This window comes from Poecilia mexicana, unplaced genomic scaffold (assembly GCF_051168715.1).
Source record: "Poecilia mexicana isolate PSO_F unplaced genomic scaffold, ASM5116871v1 scaffold_20, whole genome shotgun sequence".
Taxonomy (NCBI): Eukaryota; Metazoa; Chordata; class Actinopteri; order Cyprinodontiformes; family Poeciliidae; genus Poecilia; species Poecilia mexicana.
Window position 1 is genome coordinate 11,628,597 of NW_028263389.1, and position 19,883 is coordinate 11,648,479.

The 19,883-nt window shown below is 38.1% G+C and overlaps 1 protein-coding gene across 1 annotated transcript; it reads left to right on the forward strand.

Moving 5' to 3' along the window:
* The first annotated feature begins 2,160 nt into the window (after nucleotides 1-2,160).
* cpa6 (carboxypeptidase A6) lies at nucleotides 2,161-18,607 on the forward strand. Its single transcript, XM_014975667.2, has 11 exons — nucleotides 2,161-3,021; nucleotides 7,992-8,067; nucleotides 11,703-11,827; nucleotides 13,155-13,269; nucleotides 13,646-13,747; nucleotides 13,840-13,944; nucleotides 16,451-16,561; nucleotides 17,226-17,316; nucleotides 17,568-17,770; nucleotides 17,944-18,028; nucleotides 18,137-18,607. The coding sequence occupies exons 1-11, from the start codon at nucleotides 2,492-2,494 to the stop codon at nucleotides 18,349-18,351; spliced, it is 1,758 nt and encodes a 585-aa protein (XP_014831153.2). The 5' UTR covers nucleotides 2,161-2,491; the 3' UTR covers nucleotides 18,352-18,607.
* Nucleotides 18,608-19,883: the final 1,276 nt, after the last annotated feature.

Consider the following 19,883-nt stretch of genomic DNA (forward strand, 5'->3'; position numbering starts at 1 on the left):
ACTGAACCCCAAGGAACACCCTTTAGGAGAAATTCACATGTCTTCCTATGTGAAGAAAGGAAATTAAAACATCATGGATTTAAAATTAAATTAAAAATCCATCGAAATCAACTACTCTTAAAAGCAGTAGTATGTGACTTTTATCTGTGTTTTACTGGGCATTGTTAAAAAGAATACATTTTCTTAAATACACGCCATGTGGGGTGCAGACAGGAGAACGGGACGGTCATATGAACCATGATTTAATGAACGAATTCCTAAACACTTACAAATACTGGAAACCAGAACATGAGACAAGGAGGGACAGCGACATGGGGTAAACAGATCAACGGAGCAAATGAAAGGAACCAGTGGCGAGTAATGACGTAGGGAGTGGCGATGACAAAGAAACTAATTAGGGAAACTCACTACAGCTGGGAAGGGAGCGAGTGACACTCGATAAGATAAATGACTAGCAGCTGGGGAAGGTGAGTAAATGGCAAGGTGACTAAAGCAAAAGTAAAGATGAAGCTGGAAGAAAGAGAACCTACAGAAACAGCAGAAATAAGTACCAAATCTAACGAAATACATCCACCACTGAAAAAGATAAACTAAACTAACAGAAGGAATAAATGAGAAAATAATACGAAGTGCAAAACATTTCCAAAACAAAAAGCATAGAACAAAATGGAAGAACAAAAGGCGCGGGGGGGGGGGGGGGGGGAATGTTGAGAATAAAGAAACAACAAAGGTTGAAGTCCACTACTGGAAGGGGTATGAAAACACAAAACCGTTAAGTTAACGTAGTCGGAACAGGTGCTGCAAATGAGCTCTGTCTATAAAAATGCATGCATGATATCTACTTTATATTATGTTCACTGTATTTGTCATTAAATAAACAAGAGAAAAAAAAACATTTAATATTGTCATCCAAATTCAACTATTCTACAAAGGCTTTTGTGAGAAATTATAAGGTTAATGGTTTTAATGAACCTATTATTATATCTTCTGATTTTAAAGGAGTAAAAAGATCATTTCCATCCAAATGTTGCAATTTTCAATAAGTCATGTTAAATATGCCAGTTGTGAAGGACCGTAACACAGGAAGAAGGCAGACAAGACTGTCGAGGTGGATATTTAATGATAAAACAGCTGAGGATGCAGTAAAGAGAAAACCTTCAAGGAGAAAAAAAAGCGAGATATGACGGTGGTAACAAGAGATCTGACAGAGTACTTAGGAGATCAGACAGTGTAAATGTTTGCTGGATTATTATTAATCAGCAAACATAAGATTGAGTTTACCAACTGGAAGCAGCAGCAGGATGCAACTGATGGAGGCTGCCATAAGAAAGTGAGTGGACATAAACAAAAACGGAAACACTGAAAACAGGGAAACGAAGCTAAACGTCTCCTCACAAGGAACAAAAGTGCACAGAAACGTAATTCTGTTTCCCAACAAGAATCACATGTGTCTCTCCTTTATTACGCCACATGTCTTTTATAAGCAAAATGACGCTAGTGGGAGATAGAAGTGCGTTTGGGGTCTCATTTTGCATACTGAATGGTGAAAAACAGGTGGCAAACTATTGACAGAGAAGCATGTGAAAAATGTGCAGTCACAAAAGGCGAGGCCTGCGGTTGACTTAGACATTTAATCACAGGGTTGGATGATAAGTGAGGATCAAACGGAGGCACGGATAGCCTTGAATAAAAGGAGGCGACATTAACAGCTCCACAGAGGAATTTTATGGTGGACCTGTGCCAACACATGGACGGCACTGGTGGCTGGTTGTGAAACTCCAAAGATTCAGAAGCTCAACGCACACTTCACATGTAAATAAACAGACAAATGGCTGGGTTTTGAGCCCATTGTTTAATACCAGAATGTATTTTTTTTATGTCTTTATATGCAGTTTATAGAATGATTATTTATGAAAGACAACCACAAAAACAAAATTTGACAGTATTTAAATAAAGAGATGACCCTAATTTGGCCTCAAGGCTGCATTAATTCTTCAAATGTAATGACACAAACGGTCATGTTTCTCTTGCTACACAAAAGCTTGTGAATCATTTTCACAACATTCTTGAAATGTCAACAAAAAGTTGAGCTAAATAGAGAAAATGATAGTGCTGAACAAAAAAAACTGTGATGTTTTGTTTAGTTTCTGGGTTTGATAAAAAGGCCCTGAAATATGTGTTAAATAAGCAGAATTGCACAGGAAGGCAATGGCAGAAGTAACAATAACGTAAGTTTTTTTTAATCAATGAAAGTTTACAGAAATGTTTTTGCTGATAAAGTAAAAAAAAGAAGGAAATTTCCAAACTTTTCACATACATATATACATTTTATATTAAACCTTTTTTTTTTCTTTTTTTTTTTTTTTTGCAATAAGCAGTGACGCCAGCACACTATTGATGCTGTTTCTTTATTTGGGTTTGGTAACGAGTCTTGACAGATTAGGAAACAAAGACTGGTTGGTGTTAAAGTAAAAGTTACATCTCACAAAGTATGTGCAAAAAAAAAGCAATGCAAAGTGATGATATTTATTTTCTTTACCAGACGTATGAATCAACAACAGCATGGGAATCTGCTGACACACACACGCACGCACCTACGCACACACACACATGTCCTCAGTCAGTTTTCGAGTGTTCCTGTGGACCACGTGACTCGGGTTCTCCTTGTTTTAAAAAGAACCGCTACCCCTGCTGTAGACCTCCCTCCACAGCTTCAGTGGAGGTGGTATTTCCATACAACCATCTGAGCGACTCTGTGCGCAGAACTGCCCGGGAGTGCAACCCGACACTTCTGCAGCCAGCCCTGCTGACGGCGAGGACTGAACCTGGGAGTCCTGGAAGCGTCTCTTTGCGACCGACCTGCATCCTGCAAACTGTCCATGGTTCTCTGACCTGCTCCCCTGGGATGGATCTGGAGCATAAAAGGGCATTTGGCGCCTCGGTTTTACTGACCTGTGTGATAATCTGCGGTAATGTGCCACATCCCGTCGGCGCGTATCAGTACAACAACCGCTACGCAGGGTGAGTGAATTAAAGAGCACACTCTTAACACACACCACTCAGTGTTTTTAGTAGTGTTCCCATCCTTAAAAAGCTAGATAATTAGAACACAGCAGACAGGTCAAGGATAAAGTTGTGAAGACGTTTACAATGTGGTTAGGTTATAAAACAATAGCCCAAGCCTTGAACTTCTTACTAAGTGCTGTTCAGTCCATCATTCCAACATGAAAAGAGTATGGTATCCATAACTTAGGTTGGACAACTTGTTTATAAAACTATTAGTCAGGCACTCCTCAGAACACCTGTATGGAAGAGTGAGGAACCTTCACGTATAGAGGACACAACAAGCATGTAGAAAAAGGGGGTCTGGTAACAACTGTACATTCAAAACTCTTTGTGTGGTGGAAGACCAACTCTGAACATCAACACTGGAAACTTGATGTTGGCAGCGTCATGGTGAGGGAAGACCTTTCCTAGGACCTGGAAGCTGGTGAGAGTTGATGGGAAGACGGATGGAGAACAAAAGGGAAACCTGTTAGCGGTTGTAAAAGACTCTAGAACGGAGCAAAGGTTCACATTCCAACAGGACATCAGCCCGTGTCATACAGTTAGAACTACAACATGGAATGGTTTAGATGAAAACACAATTCACTATAGTCAGAATGAAATCTATTTGACCATTTGTGTCTAATCCATGTTCAGAAATGCTCCTCATAGTCTGACTGAGCTTGAGCTGTTATACAAAGGAGGATGGTAAGAAATGTAGCATCTAGGTCTGGTAGGGACTTGCAGCTACATTTGCAGTTTTTTTTATGTATTTTTTTTAATTCTGCACACAGGAGGGCTTACTACAAATGCACCCCACACTTTGTGGTTTTAATGTGTAAAACAAAAATAATAATAACTGAAATCCATACTACTTCTCCCTTTCACTTTACAGTTATGTGCTTCGTTGTGTTGGTCTCTCACAATAAAATATACTGAGGTTTGTGTTCTGATGTCACAAAATGGGAACAAGTTCAAGGCCTATCAGTTCTTTTGCAAGACACAGTAAGGCATTTTCCTACCAGCCACCACAGCAAATTCTTATGTGCTATGTTACCAGTGAAACAAAAATAAACTCCTTTAACTGACTGACGGTAATCTCTACATTTTGGCAAGTGACTTACTCGTTTGCTCTTGCACTCCTGTCCAGTGTACCAAGTTTTAGTGCAGACTCGGTGAGGTTGGGATGAAGGAGAAAAGTGTTCCCGGTTCTTCTTCCAACCGTATATGTTGCAAATTACCGATTACCTGTTGAGATTTATTTGGAAACAGTTACTGAGTCCATAAAATGCGTCCCACCAACACAGAAATTTTAAGGGGAAGAATGATGCACTTTCCAGGCACACGGTGCCATTTTTTTAAAGGTCTTAGTGGCCTTTATTTGATAGTTAGTTGACAGGAAAGTGGGTAATGAGAGACGGGGAAGACATGCGGCAAAGGTCGCCAGGCCAGGAATCGAACCTCAGACATCCACGTCAAGGACTGAGGTCTCCATATGTGGGCTGTGCTTAACCCCCACGCCACCACAGCACACCCCACAGTGCAATTTTATAGTAACTATGTTCCCTTCAGTTGTTATTAAAAGAAGATGTCTATATTGAGTATAGATTAAAAGAAATTTGACTTTGCAATTTGATGCTTCTGCAGCTTCAATAACATGCTCTCTTCCTGACATTCTGCCTTCCGCATGTCATCCTAACAACACTGTGCCGTTTACCACCGTTCTTGCTTGAGAAGCAGTTTGTAGGATAAGCTCAGCAGATGCGCTGTTCCACCAGATGTTTGCTGATCGCCGCTGCCACTAGTCTAGAGGAGCTGACTTGGACAGGCGTGGGGGGAAAGGTGCTCCTGTGAGGCAGGAGCTCGGCATGAAGACTGCGGGAAAGGTCATTTTAGGCGCCCCCCCGAACGCCTGCGACCAGATTTAAGGATTCCTCAAACATGCATGAAAGAATCAAAGCAACGTCTGAGACACGTCTTTGATGAGGTAATGACATTATAACGCGATATAACGCTTAAAAAAGTTGATTTTACGTAATGCTTCCTTTTTAAGTGCTTAAAAATGAACTGTATGTAAAATCTTAGATAAATTAAAATTTCATACAAATACATTTGAACAAATTTATCATTTTAAACTGTTTTAAGTTTTCTACTTGAAAAATAAATGAGAAAGTCGGCTCACTCCCAAAACACAACAATGAACCAGGTTGTCAGACTTGTACTGTGTGAAAATCCTGTTCCTCATGGGGGGGCTCCTGCTGGCCTGGGGGCTCCTAATCAGCAACTTGGTCCACTATGCCTCAGGCCGGCTCTGCTGATTGCAGTAGGATAAGAAGCAATAGGGAAGGTGGGGTGCTTGTGGTCTCACAATTTCTAAAGCTATAGGCAGGAACATTGAGGTATGTTTGACACCATTTGTTCTTGTAATTGCAAAAAAACCCAAACAAAAACAACAACAACAAAAAAAACATTTTGGTCTGAATTTATCCGAGAAGCAAAAAATCCCACACATGCTAAGACAACACAAGGTTGGCCTGGGATGTGAAATTTCTGAAGATAAGTGATCTTCAGCTGCAGGGGCGGGAGTAATCTCTGAAAACATATAGAAAGTGGGACAGAAGATATTTACGGTCTGTTTCAGAGGGGCCTTTGATGTGTTTTAACAGGGGGAGAGGCAGAGCATCAGAGCTTAAAAACTCCCACATTTTCTCTCCCAGACGCCACATATTTTGGCTTTACATTCATGTCTGTGTGGAGGCGTGCAAAACAGGGTGTTCTGCTTCAAAATGAAGTCATAAAATTAGTTAGAAAGCGTCTCAAGAAACTGCAAACGCAGAGATCCGAAAACAGAGGCGGCTAAAGTTTATACTGACGCATAAACAACACCGAGGCACACCTATTTGGTTTAAAGACCAGATTGTTGCGAAAGACAAGCTGCTGGCATGCCAGGCAGCCTTCTGCAGAGAGAATCGACGGACTGACAACTTGAAAGCAGCTTTATCTGAGGAAAGCTCATCCTTTTAGGCGATAGTTGTAGTAACAGTAACAGTGATATCACAGAATGTGGAAGAAAGTGTGACTTAAGAGGGAATCTAACGATTTCAGACCTCAAAGTAGCAAAACATTTCTGTGCCTTGCAAAAGTGCTTTTTTCACTTTATAATACTAAATCTGTAAAATGTTTTCTACATCACAGACCTGTTGTCAATAATTATCATAATTGCAGGAGAAATTAGCTCTTGCTGCTACAAAATGTATCTAGACCCACTTAACCTTCACTATAAATGTAATGGAAACCTACAGTATAAAATGTCTTTATTTCATAGTTCGTGGCGTTTTCTGTATGGATTTTGTGTGTGCATTGGTGTGAGCTTTTTGGACCGGAATAGAACCCTGTTCAGGCTGTACCCCTGCCTGTCAGATGCTATCTGGAGATAGGCAACTATTTTTGTCTTTCAAGTTAAAATCTGAGAAGTGCGGCATGCATTTGAGGCAACACTACGTACAACAAGCCTTTGCTCTTGTACAGAGCGTACAAGAGCAATAGCTACAAGCCTTTGCATATCTTTCGACTGAAATTTGAGATGGTTCTACTTTGAAAAATAGCTGACGCTCAGTCAGATTGAACAAAGTGCACATGAGCGCCCATTGGATTTACTTCTAAATTTTGTCTTGGCCTTTCAAACAGATGGTGATTATAAAGCAGCAATGGCATTTTAAAAATTAATTTAGATTTATGGTTACATAGTTTTTTGTTCTTTTTTTTTTTTCCTTCAAAAACGTTGATCTGCATGTTTTCTGTCAGTTCTGCTCCTTTACAAATAGGTTATACCTTCAGTCAGTGAAAGGAGGAGGTCACTTCTGTAGGACACCTGGCTCTTTTGTCCCTCGGACCTCATGAATGGGCTGTTCCCATTTTTGTTTAATGGGGCCCAGCTTCCTGTGTGACGGTCTGTAAAAAAAGTTGTTTGAAAGAAGCTCAACATGTCAGAAGAATGGTGGGAAAATACGGAAGTGAGTTATTACAAGCATGTTTAGGCCTATGGCTGCTGTTTTGTCATAGCAACCCATACCAGATTCATTATGCTGATGAATGTGACAAGAAACGTCATTGAACTTCTTCTCTTAGAGTTCTTGTCATCTGGTAAGTTATGCACATTAAAAAAAATAAATAAATAAAAACAAAAACTGGGAATTACAACATGTTTAATTTCTATTTATCAGATGGTGTATGAAAAAACTTCTATAATGATGTGTTTTAATGTAACTATAAAGATAGATAGGTGTATATATCTACATGTGTACTGTATGTGTATATATTCATAAATGTGTTTATTTTTAGTTAGATTTATTTTGGATTTTTTTGGGGGCTCAATGTGTGCTTCATGTCTTTGAGGGATTGTATGACACACGTGTGTGAAGGGTGAGGTGTTTGAATGTTACACAGCCTTAAGAAATATGGCATTTGATGAAAATTAAGGGAGTGACTTATTTTTATTATTTAAATAAAAGACAAAATTTTTGTTGTTGGCGTTTGGCGTAAAATAACGACACAATTAAGTTTTAAACAGGAAAGTCCATGAATGCAGCTGCTGCTACTGTATCTGCTGGCTGCAGGCGTCACCTTTATAGACTGGTAACATAATCTTATAATGAAGTCTGAAACATGTTATTTAGTTCTGCCCTGTTCTGAGATGCTGAAAGAGGAAAGCCCCGATTTCACTATCTGTTATGACAAGTGTCAACAAGTGTCACCTTCAGCTGCCACAAAAGCTCGTTTTATGACTTGACTCTGTAGCCCAGGTGTTTTTACTACATGCACTCTGTGACTGTGTGTTGAAGTGGGTGGAAATGCTGTAAAAACACCTTTTGGAGCGTTTTTTTCTTTCTTTTTTTTTTTTTTGTAGCTGTAACCTGAACCTTATAGGGCTTGTGTTGTTTCCACAGCGACCAAGTCTTCAGGATTACCCTGACTAACGACACAGAGGTACAAGCCCTCAAGAAAATCCTGGGACTGATTAAGGTTGGCATTGTTTAATGAATTTCCTTAAAACTTTAAACATCTCTTTGTATTCCCAGGTATTATACTATATTGATACATTCTCAGCAGGATGTCATAGTCTGGGACCCTCAGTCATCATTTCAATAAGAAGCTTTGACCGATACGAGAGAGTGGGTTTTTCCCCATTTTGCGGCGGGGGGGTTGATTGTTCAGATGTTTAAACACTGTGAACATGTGTTTCAAAGACACTGAAATTAGGCAGTAACCCACAGAGGAGACAAAGGCCTCTCCTCTTCTCTCAAACTCATTTGGAAGTAATTATCCATTAGAATCAGGAGCAACCAAGACCCTCTTCCCACAAGGCTCCAGTTTGCTCATGCTTTAACATAAAAGGTCGGTTTGAAAACAGACAGAGATACTTATTCTACACAAAAACTATGGATTTGATTGATGATTCAAATAATGATTTACAGATGTCTTTTTCAAACATGCTTTTTATTGTTGGTAACATAAAAAATAAGACTTTTTATACCAGTAGAGATTATTTCCATTAGTGTTGCACCGATTGCAGTTTTTTGGCTGTTCACCGATTACCGATCATTTAAAAAGCCTAACTTACCGATACCTGATACCATTTTTTTTCTCTGAAATGTTGCTGAATTAGCAACAGTGGGGTAATTGTTAGCTGAAAATGTGCAGACGTGACCTGGTCAGCCGCTTTTTCAGTCAAACGCCTCTCACGGGAGAAAAGAAAAGCACAGTGGTTGATTTTTAGACCTTTGCCGAGGTTGATGGATAAGATCTGTTTCACATGTAAAAATCGGCCGATCACCGATCTCCCAAAACTAAGGAAATCGGCACCGATAAATCGGTGCACCCCTAATTTACAGCAATAATTACTAAAACAAACAAACCAGTGATTAAGTAATTGAATTTAGTAATAAATAATAAAGAAATGAAGAAATAATCTTCATTTGTACTTTGCGTTTCACGTAACGTCTTCCCGGTGTTGCAGGTTAGCAGAACAATTTGTTTAACACAATGAAGACAATCATCACTAAGTGAAAACAAATATGATGCAACATATGATGGAAAGGATTTTGGTCTCAATGTTTTCATAACAACTTTTAATATGGCTGTTTAAACCTTCTTTATCCCCCATGAGTGATGAAGCACTGCAGGACAAAACGAGGACAAAACGGACTCAGTGAGTGCTTCTAATAGCCACTGGTCAGAACTGAGCTATTGTATTTGGAAGCGATGCAAGCACAGCGCTGGCAGAGGGTGCAGCAGGAACAACACCAGCAGCAGCAGCAGCTACTGTTTGGACAGCTGTGTACGTGTGTTCTCAGTAGCTTACACACACTGCAGTGCCTCCAGTGTGTTTCTGAGTTGTGAGCTTCAGGCTGCACGTCAGGTCAGAGCCTCAACGCCACAGAATGCAGGTGTCCTGGTTCGTTCTGTTTCTATTTATTAATGAAAGAAACTTAAGTGACACAATCTTGAATATGAGAAATCACTTGGTTGAGTGTTTATTCTAAACGGCTTCACCTAAACAGTGTCAGATGTGAAATGTAAACATTTTATGGAACACTTATTAAATTTGCATAACATTATTTTCTGTGACAGGGCAAACGGACTGTTTTTGTACTTTTGTTACACATCAGTTCACTTTCAGTACCCACATTAGTGATCACTTTAACCAAAAATCTAATTATAGTCATCGCCTTTTTAACCCTTAAAAAACAACAACAACACTATAATAAACATTTTTTTGGACTAGTTAACAGTGCTCACCATGTATGGAGGAACTGAAGTACCCAGAACAAACCCAGGCACATTCTGGTAGAACATGCACACTGCAGCCAGAAGGGCCTGAGCTGGAATAGACTCAGAGCTTTTTTGCTAAGAGGAAACGGAGCTAACAGCTATTCACCCGCCATGCAGACTGTCTAACAATATGTTACTATTAATACAAGAGCTATTTTTTTTCCAATGTCCTCTTTAGCTGACATTTCTGCCATCTGCCCTCAGCTCTTGTTCCCCAGTTTATGCACAACAATAAATAAATGTATGTACGTAAGTTTTTTCATATACATTTTTATATAAAACCGACTTTTACCTCAATTGAGCTTTGAGTTAAAAACATGGGAAAGCTGAAAGGAAAAGAAAAAGACCTGTTTTAGACAAATTATATTAAATGCTGCTTTCTTTTCAGACTGTTCATACACATCTGCTATTTGACAACAGGAACTAAGGATGTGTTCTTTTGTCCGAGTTTACAAAAACAGACACATCGGGGCTTTTTTTTCAGTGTGATCACACGTTTGGTCGTCTTATTTTAAATCGCATTCCAGACAGTGAGGCAGCGTCGCATCTTCGCCCTCCTGAGAAACTCATCAGTCTTTATTGAGCTGTAACTTTGCTCTACTTGCTCTGCCCATTATGCCACCACATGAAACAGAATAATACTAATTCAATTATTCATAGCTGGCCAAAGGGACTTAAAGAAACTGAAGATTAAAAATCTAAAAAACAAAAACAACACATTTTGTTAACTTAATCAAGGATTTTTAATTGGCCCTTTTGGCATACCATACATGTTTTTTTTTGTTTGTTTTGTTTTTGCTATTAAATGAGCGAGCCTAAAACATTCAAAGGTTTATTACGAGAAATGAGGCACAATATAAATGTAGTTTATACTCCGGGGCACCAAACGCTCTGGCAGACAGGTTTCAGTCCCATCAGTTAAAATAATCAGTTATGCATTTTGTAAACATTTTAAAAGTTGACACATTAACTAGCTTATGTCCAGCAAATGAGAGTCAGCTGAGGATGATCGCACATGTACTCTGCAACAGCCTGCAGTTCGCCTGATTCTTGTCTATCATTTGTAGATTACTGCCTGCCTGTTTGGTTGAAGAGCCTCTCCTGGACACTTTTTCTATTTCTATTAAAACTTGATTTGATTCTTTCATGTAAAATTTTAACAAAATACATTGAAGTTTGAGAGGAGCATGAGGGATTGTTGTTGCAGGACATCGTAAGCGTTACAGTCAGATGAAAAAAAGCTGGATATGTGCAGCTCTAATTGTGTCAAATGGACAAAAAAAAAGCCTAAATAGCTTTGTGAATGTTTGCTCCAAGATTGATTGAGTTTAGCTGAGTTATTTGACAACTCTTTGGAAGAAACAGGTGAGTATAAAGCAAAGAAAGTTACCAACTTCATATCCATGTCCTTTTAGAAGATTTTCATCTATTTCCTTTAGGCAATATCACATAGTGCTCAAGTTCACTACTAATCACTACTCTAAGTCCTTTATTTGTCCTGCTGTCAGGCAATGATGATAATAATGAAACAATACTGAAAGGTTTTTGTTGTTGTGTGTGTTTATCTTTTGTGATACTCGAATTGGGTTTTTGTTCAATTAGTTAGTAGCTCTGGTTAAAGGATGCATGGTAGAGATGGCTGTGTGGACCGGCAAGCTGCAAGTGAATTCAATATTGAGATTAACATTGTCTGAATCTGAATGTTTTTGTTTTTGAAGAGTTTTACACAAACATCTTCCAGAGTCAGTATGTTTCCTCTTTAGAGTGAAAGTATGAAAAGATGCCCTGAATTACTGGCTGATTTATTACCTAATTTCATGCTTCAGGTGGACTTCTGGCAGCCCAACAGTGCTTCTCTGATCCACCGCAATGCCACAGTGGATGTTCACGTGAAGCGAAATGACACACAACATCTGCATGCTCGGCTAAAGCTGGAAAGGATCAAGTATCGGTAAGCCGACTGCATGCATGGTTTTAGCTTTGCAAGAGTTCCTAAAAACGGATGCTGCCCTATTTTATAATGAGAAAAACTAAATTAAAGTTGCACACAGCCTGAAAGACACACATTTGTTGTCTTTCTAAGGTTATTGGAATTACCCGGTTTTCCTGCAGACATGAAATATTGTTCTCATATGCAGTGTTGGCCATGGCCTTCGTCCAAAGTGCTTAACATGGACTCAAACTTCTCTCCCTGGCCACTTGACAAAGCAACTCCTTCATCTCTGTTTGCCATCCCTCGTGAAAATTACGCCACAATGACAAAGCTCTATGAAAGCATCAGCAGCTAAAAAAAAAAAGGCTCTCATTGTCATCTCCGTCCCTGGGGAGAGATTTCAGCTCCGAGCTAGAGACCAGCTCTGTGTGTGTTGGAAATCTTTCTCAGCAATTTTTGATGATGCAATTGATGTTTTATGGAGTAAAATGTTTCTTGCCCAAATGAACGTGATGACAAAAGGTCGCATGATCTGTTTCTGTTTCATGGGAGGCGAAGAAAAAAAGCTTCAAACATGTGACAGATGTTGATGATTATAGTATAACTTTTAATTGTGCTGTCAGACACATTTACTTATGATTAGTGTTATGATAGAGCCAACACAAAGACCTATCTAATCCACCACTTCGTTTCAACACCGTCATATCCCAGTAAATAGGGAACTGTAAGGAGGTATTATATTAACATAATAGCGTTGCATTAGTCAGAGCTTTATAACAATTACGCAGACTTAAAAATGTCACTTTAAACAAAACGTCAAACCCTAATGTGCAAAGCAGTTGCCTCAGCAAAAACATCACAGACTTTGGCTGAATGGCCTCCTCAGAATACAGTCGGCCCTGTGATAAAGCAGAGACACATAGACTCTACTGGAGATGAAGGGACAGTGAAAAGAAGACTAAGATAAATAATTTAAAAATATTGTTGGATGAGGCGACTGTGGCTGTGTCTAGTGATTGGAAGTAGGTTCGATTCCAGCTTCCTCCTGCCTCATGTCAACGTGTCCTTGGGCAAGGCACTTAACCCCAAATTGCCTACTACTGATCTGCGTATCGGTGTTTAAATGTGTGCACATTTGTGAATGCAAATGGGTGAATGAGACTCTAGTGTAAAGCACTTTGAGTGGTCAAAATAATTGGACAAAGTGCTATATAAGTTCAGTCCATTTACCATTGTTACAGATCCGTCAAGTAATAAACAAAACCAGAAAATCATTGAAACGCTTGTTCAAGTAACTCAAAAATGGTGGGAAAAATGTTTCTCTCCCTGTTTCCACCTCCCACAGGACGCTCATCTCCGATCTACAGAAAGAAATTGAAAAGCAGACAGGATACAGCTCCTCCCGCAAGCGGAGGTCAGAGTCTCAGTATGACTACGAGGTTTACCACTCGCTGGAGGAGGTGGGTGTCGTCCCACCTGTCGAAGCACCGTTCACATAACACGCATCTTTATAAGGCATTCTGCTGCTTCAAATTCCTCCCCTTCTCATGCAGCTCTATGTCTCCTGTTTTATTGTCTCATAAACACTCCACCACAGTTTACAGCTTCAACCATTATCATTACTTATGCAGGTATGTCATCCATCTGACTGGGAAAAAAAAAAAAAATCATAAGACGGAGAAGATACCGTTTAAATCCCGAGATGTTTATCCACACATTCTTAGTGATAATTACATTTACAAACCCACCACAGTGTACCTGCAGAGACACATGAAAGGAACAGCACAACTTAAAACTTCTCTGTATTTTTATGCAATTCACAAATCATGATTGCAGATTCAGAACTGGATGTTTGAAATGAACAGAAGTCGCCCTGAGCTGGTTACCATGTTGTCTCTGGGGAAGTCCTATGAGGGGAGGCCGCTTTATGTGCTTCAGGTAGGACAAAACAACAATTAAATAGAAATGACAGAGGAAATGTGCATTGAAACACGACTGTGTCCTAACTAGGATTTTTTTTGTCCTGTCAGTTAGGAAAGAGAAGCCGTCCGCCAAAGAAATCCATGTGGATCGACTGCGGTGTTCACGCCAGGGAGTGGATTGGACCTGCTTTCTGCCAGTGGTTTGTCAAAGAGGTACTTCTGTTCAGCTGTCTGCAGATTTGATCTCTAAAGCGATGTTTAAGCCTTCCTTCCTTACACATATTATCAAGGAATCTGGGTTAAAGGTTCTTTACCAAGACAATAGCTGTTCCTTTGTCTTATATGGCTTTCCTAATGTTAAGATGTTTTTTACAGCTGTGATAATGATCCAAACATTCACACAAGTTTTATTCCCCACTTTTACATGAAAGTTTCATGTTCCTTTGCCACCCTAAACCTGTTTTCTCGAAACTCAATTACCTGATGGTAATTACCTGAGGTAATTGAGACTGAGGGTTGATACGCTCAGTCTCATTGTAGTATTTGGTGTCTGTAAGTAAGCTGTGTCCAATGGCGACACGCAGGTCGCTCATCGTGCTTTCCCTCAGTAGCTAATTGTGAAAGGCCAAATAAAAAACCCCCACCAGTAACAACTCATGAAAAAAGCTGTGATTTATACAAAAAAATATGTAACTGATGAATCTTCACCTATGTAAAGTTACCACCAACTGCATGCAAATGAGTTGATGGAATGGGTCTGACATAAAAAAAAAAAAACCAGCTATCAGAGGAGGTGGTAAACCTGATAAAAGAGCATTACAAAAATCAAATTTTGGAGAGACAAGTTATGAATTTATTGTTTTTATTTATTAGAGTTTAAGTAAAAAGAAAAATACAAACAGAACTTTAAGGAAGCGTCGTCCTTCCTTAAAGCTTTGCCCCAAAGGTTTGGAGTAATACCAAAAGTACTGCATCCCAGGAGTTCTTTTATGGGTTAAATCTTTACCTGTGTTGTGCGCTTTTACTCTGGTAAATGCTGTGAAAATTGAGGGTGGTTAATTATACTTTGGATTGCCTGAGAATATCCCTAAAGTGGAAATGGGCTTTTAGTCTCAGTTTTTCTCTCTGAAATGAAAGCCACAGCAGAACCAGACACTGCAAGAATGTTTATTTTCCCCCTTTTTTTAATATACCATTTGTACCCCAGATGAATGGGATTAGAAACACAGTAAGAGGCAGAAGATAAAGGATACACTGTAGAGTTTATATAAGTTTAGAGTCCTGATTTAAAGAGTTTGTTCAGCTTGATATCAAAAGGACTTTCAGACATGGCTTAAGTTACAAGGCAGGGGTGGAAAGAGTTCAGTTTGTGTTTTATTTTTCCTTACCGAAAAAATATTAAATTGTTTGTTATTGCTTGAACTAATTGATTAATTAAATTGTATAAAGCATTAAACATTTATTATTTGCCAACTGACTCAAGAGTAGCTGACAGATCTCATTATTGTGTGGATGAATGTGAGGAGTCCTACTGCATATAGTAAGTGAGTAAAATATATTTGTAAAACATCTTTCACAGATAAAAATCAAAGTGTTTGACTAAAGAGTATAAACATTAAAACTTGAAAACTTAAAATAAACATAAATAAAAGACAGAGTAAGTTATAAGACACAAAGACAAAATAAATAAAAACATAGGTACCTCTCTTTCTCTAACATATTGAATGTGATTTGTGTATGCATTACTTTGTGTTAGTCTGTTACATAATGTTATATTAAAGTACATTAAAATTTGTGGTTTTAATGTAACAATTTTTAATGAGTCTGAAGAAGACACGCATGCAGTTGGTAGGACATGATTTCTTCTGTAGCAGGGTTGCAAAATGTGAAAATGAAAACTCTGCTTTCTAACACCAAGCAGAGTTACAAACTAAATCAACAGACCATGACAAAACAAACTCTAAACTAAAAGACTGACCTAAAGAAAGGTCACTGTCTTTAAGACAGTGATGGGAAAGTTAATTGCACTAGAAAATTAGCAACAAAAAAATAAATAAATAAAAATGGAAACTAAGAAAAGTCGTGGGACTTCTAAAACACGACTTTTTGAACATCAAATGACATCAATGCAAGCTATGAAAAGATGTAGTAACGTCGGTACACCACTGGAGGTCAGTGTGGCGTCTTTTTTAAACTCTTACCACTTCAACGTTGGCTAGAAACCGGCCAATCTTTCTGAATGCAGCTCCTGAATCAAAAGTGCCTCTCCGCAGTGGGTCTCTAACTACCAGAAATGACAAAGACAAAAATATGTTTGTTTTTTTCAGTTGTTAAAACAATTTCTACATATTATAATACTTACAACAAAATGGCAATATAATGCATGAAAAAATGTGGTTCTTTAATAAAACCATAAAACAAAAAGTAATTTATCAAATCATTAAGCTCTCTGTTTAAAGTGATATTGGCTTTCTTTGAAATATTATTTAAAAGAAACAAGGATCTAAAGACTATTATCCCAGTGCTATGATAACCTAACCCCAGTCCTGATTTTTAATCACGGTATAAATGGGACAAATATATTCAGATTTGAAGATACATATGGTTACACAAAGGAAAGGGAAACAAACAAAATAAAAATGCATAATAAGAAAAGCTTAGTTTGTTATTTAACTCACTGATCAGTATAATTATTTTTTATTTGTTTGCAAAATTTCAGGCACTGAGCTCATACAAGTATGATTCTGTGATGACACGACTACTCAACCATCTTGATTTCTTCATCATGCCCGTCTTCAATGTGGATGGGTATCGCTTCAGCTGGAACACGGTACAATATGTTTCACAATTGTTTATCTCAGTTTTTAAAGGAGAACTGGAGCTAGTGTCTCTGACCTGTCCTCTTATCCATCCTAAACTTCATGTTAGAGGAGAGTTGTTTCACTTAGATATCACCCTCTGTTTATTTGATTTTTTTTCAGGATGCAAAGTTGCAATAAGAGAATAAAAAGTGCAATCTGATTTTCTTATAAGAGTTTTGTTTTTTCAATTAATTTTGATAATCTACTTTCTTTTGTTTGTTTTTTAGTTGGATAGGTATAGTTTCATTTCTTTGTATGTAAAATGCTTTAATGTTACGTTTGTTGTGCTTTTGGGGTGCTGGTCTTTTCCCCTTACCTTTGCAGTTTGGGTCTTTTCATACCTGAAAAAAATTATCAAAATATTACCAAAAGAAATAAACTCGTGTGTTTAAATACATACAAAATGTTCCTGAAAAAAATTATCCAATTCTTTTATACCTTTATATACAATATAAATTAAAAATCTGAATGTCTTAGATTTCAATAAGAAACAAACATATTACGTAAACATAGAAAAAAATATCCATAAGAACTGACTTTTAATGATAGCAGAAACACTTAAGAACTGTCTGTGCTCCTGTGCTGGTTATAAATATAGCTAAGCTCTAAAATTGTCTTATTTAATTTCTGTAGGATCGGTTCTGGAGAAAGACGCGTTCCAAAAATCACAAGTTCCACTGCAGGGGTGTGGATGCCAACAGAAACTGGAAGGTGAAATGGTGCGGTGAGTTACTTTCTCAAGTCTAAGTAAAATAAGTTGCATCCAACACTCATGACAGCATGCGCAGCCTGCAAATAACTAAGGTAACATGCATGTTGCTGTTGTAATTTTACATGGTTTATGTGAAGATTTTGTATCTGTTGGGTGGAGAGGAGGTTATTTGTTGTCTTTGGTTGCTGTTGTTTTGCTTTTAGGTTATGTGTAATCTATGCAAAATGAGCCAAAGTAAAATATTTTTTATCTTCTTTTTGAAGATGAAGGCGCTTCCTCCCATCCGTGTGACGACACTTACTGTGGCCCTTTCCCTGAATCTGAACCCGAAGTCAAAGCAGTTGCCAAGTTTCTACGGAAGCACAAGAAACACATGAAGGCGTACATATCCATCCACGCCTACGCGCAGATGCTCCTATATCCGTACTCCTACAAATATGCCACAATCCCCAACTTTAACTGTGTGGTAAGGAGTCCACCATAATTCAAGGTGCTCAAGCATCACTTCATTTGATTTGGATCTTATGCAGGATCAGTTTACATTCAGCCATCCTGAGTCAATACTCTGCCAAATGACACAACTGTTTCTTTCAGCAGCAAAATCCACACTTGATAAAAGGTTGTTTTTTTTCCCCCCAGGAGTCAGCAGCTCAGAATGCGGTGACGGCACTATATTCTGCATACGGAGTAAGGTACAGATACGGACCTGCCGCCACAACACTATGTGAGTTTTCTGCTTTTCATAATTAGCTTAGAGTTTTCCAAGAGAAATCTCAGAAATGTCTGATTTTATTAATAATTCCAACCATTTTTGTTTTTCACTTATTTTCAGATGTTAGCTCTGGCAGCTCTATTGACTGGGCCTACAGGAATGGGATTCCCTATGCTTTTGCTTTTGAGCTAAGGGATACGGGTCATTTTGGTTTCCTCCTGCCCGAATCACTGATCAAACCCACCTGCATTGAGACCTTGAAAGCTGTGAAAGCCATTGCATCGGGTCTGCTGAAGAAGTGCAACACAGACAAGGACAGATTTTCATATATATGAACAATATTGTTGTAGAATTTTCTACCACAGGTTATTGGAGATCTCAAAGACATTATACAAATTAATGTCACCGATTTGTTTTGATTATTTTTACATTTAGGAAATGACTGTGGTGGCCTTAGAGTGCCTGCATATAAAGTTATTTTTCCCAGTAAAATGGTAGGGATGTGAGCACTTGACGAGCTATGGTGGCACTTTAAGAATAAAATAAAAAGCAATCTTTTATACAAAAAAAAATAAACAACTTGTTTGATAATTCTGTTCATGTATGTGACTCTTTGTTTACACATATTAGAGGAGTAAAAAAAAGAAAAGAAAATGTGTATTTGTACAAAAATGGAAACGCATAGTCAAGTCAGCAGATGTTACTTTTCTGCTAAAGATTAGCTTTGCATATACATAGTGTATTACAGTAAAACAACAAAATGGGTGCTGCTGCAAGCAAAATAAATAAAGAATGATGAAAATGGGAAGCCCTCCAGCAGTCATTGATTCAAGGAACTAAAGAGCACAGAGGCCAGAACCATGCTAATGAATGAACCAGCATTTTATTCAAGAACAGGAGCACAACCACTGAGACTGAATATTATTTATCTTCTGCTAGCTAGAATGATGTAAAAAAATAGACTGTTTTGGGTAAAAAATAAAAAAATAAATTAAAAAAAAGCTTTGTGTCAGCACTTTTCAAACTGAGAATATAAGTTAATTAGTTCCTCATCTTGAATGACAACAAACAGAATTTTATCACTGATCCCCTTGCATGTAACATATGTTTTTATAATTATCCAACAACTGGGTTTTTTCCAGCAGTCACCTTATTGTGGTGGATTCAGGTAGAACAGGGAGCTGCCCACATTTTTCAAACAAAGACAATAAGACCTTCAAGTCTGCTCTGACCAGCTAATTAATCATCTTTGCCTTTTGGGATCAACCAGAAGAAAAAATTAGTCTTTCATGCTGAGACTTAGCTTTGACTTTTAAGTGTCTGCTGAATTTTAAAGGAGGTTTCTTTCACAATTAACGTTTAAGCCTTTATTTGAGCAGCCTCGCTTTTACTCAGATTTCTGCTTCACTTCAGCTTTTTCAGTAAATTTGAAGCTGCTCTCTTTTGGGTTCACATTACAGAACAAACTTTTATTCTTTACGAATAATTTTAGTATATGCTTGTGCAGTTTCTAATAAGAGAATGGTGTACTTATGTTCACGACCATCTCTATGGCAACATCCGAGCCGGCAACTTGGCTCATTATTTTTGAGCTGAAATTTACGTTTTGTAAAAAGGTACGTACCCTTCACAGATTTGTTCTGTTTTTGCTTTTTTGTCAAAGTGACTGTTTTAGATCATAAACTTCATTTAAATACTAAATAAAGACAGCGTGAGTAAATTCTGATTTTGCTTAAGAGAGAGAGAGAAAAAAAAGCTATTCAAATAAAGCTCAACTTGTCTGAAAAATAAGCCAGAGGTCAACCAACGCCTTTTCACCAAAAGCTCAAATAATCTCAGGTGGAGCCAACAGGTTCGTTAAAATGTG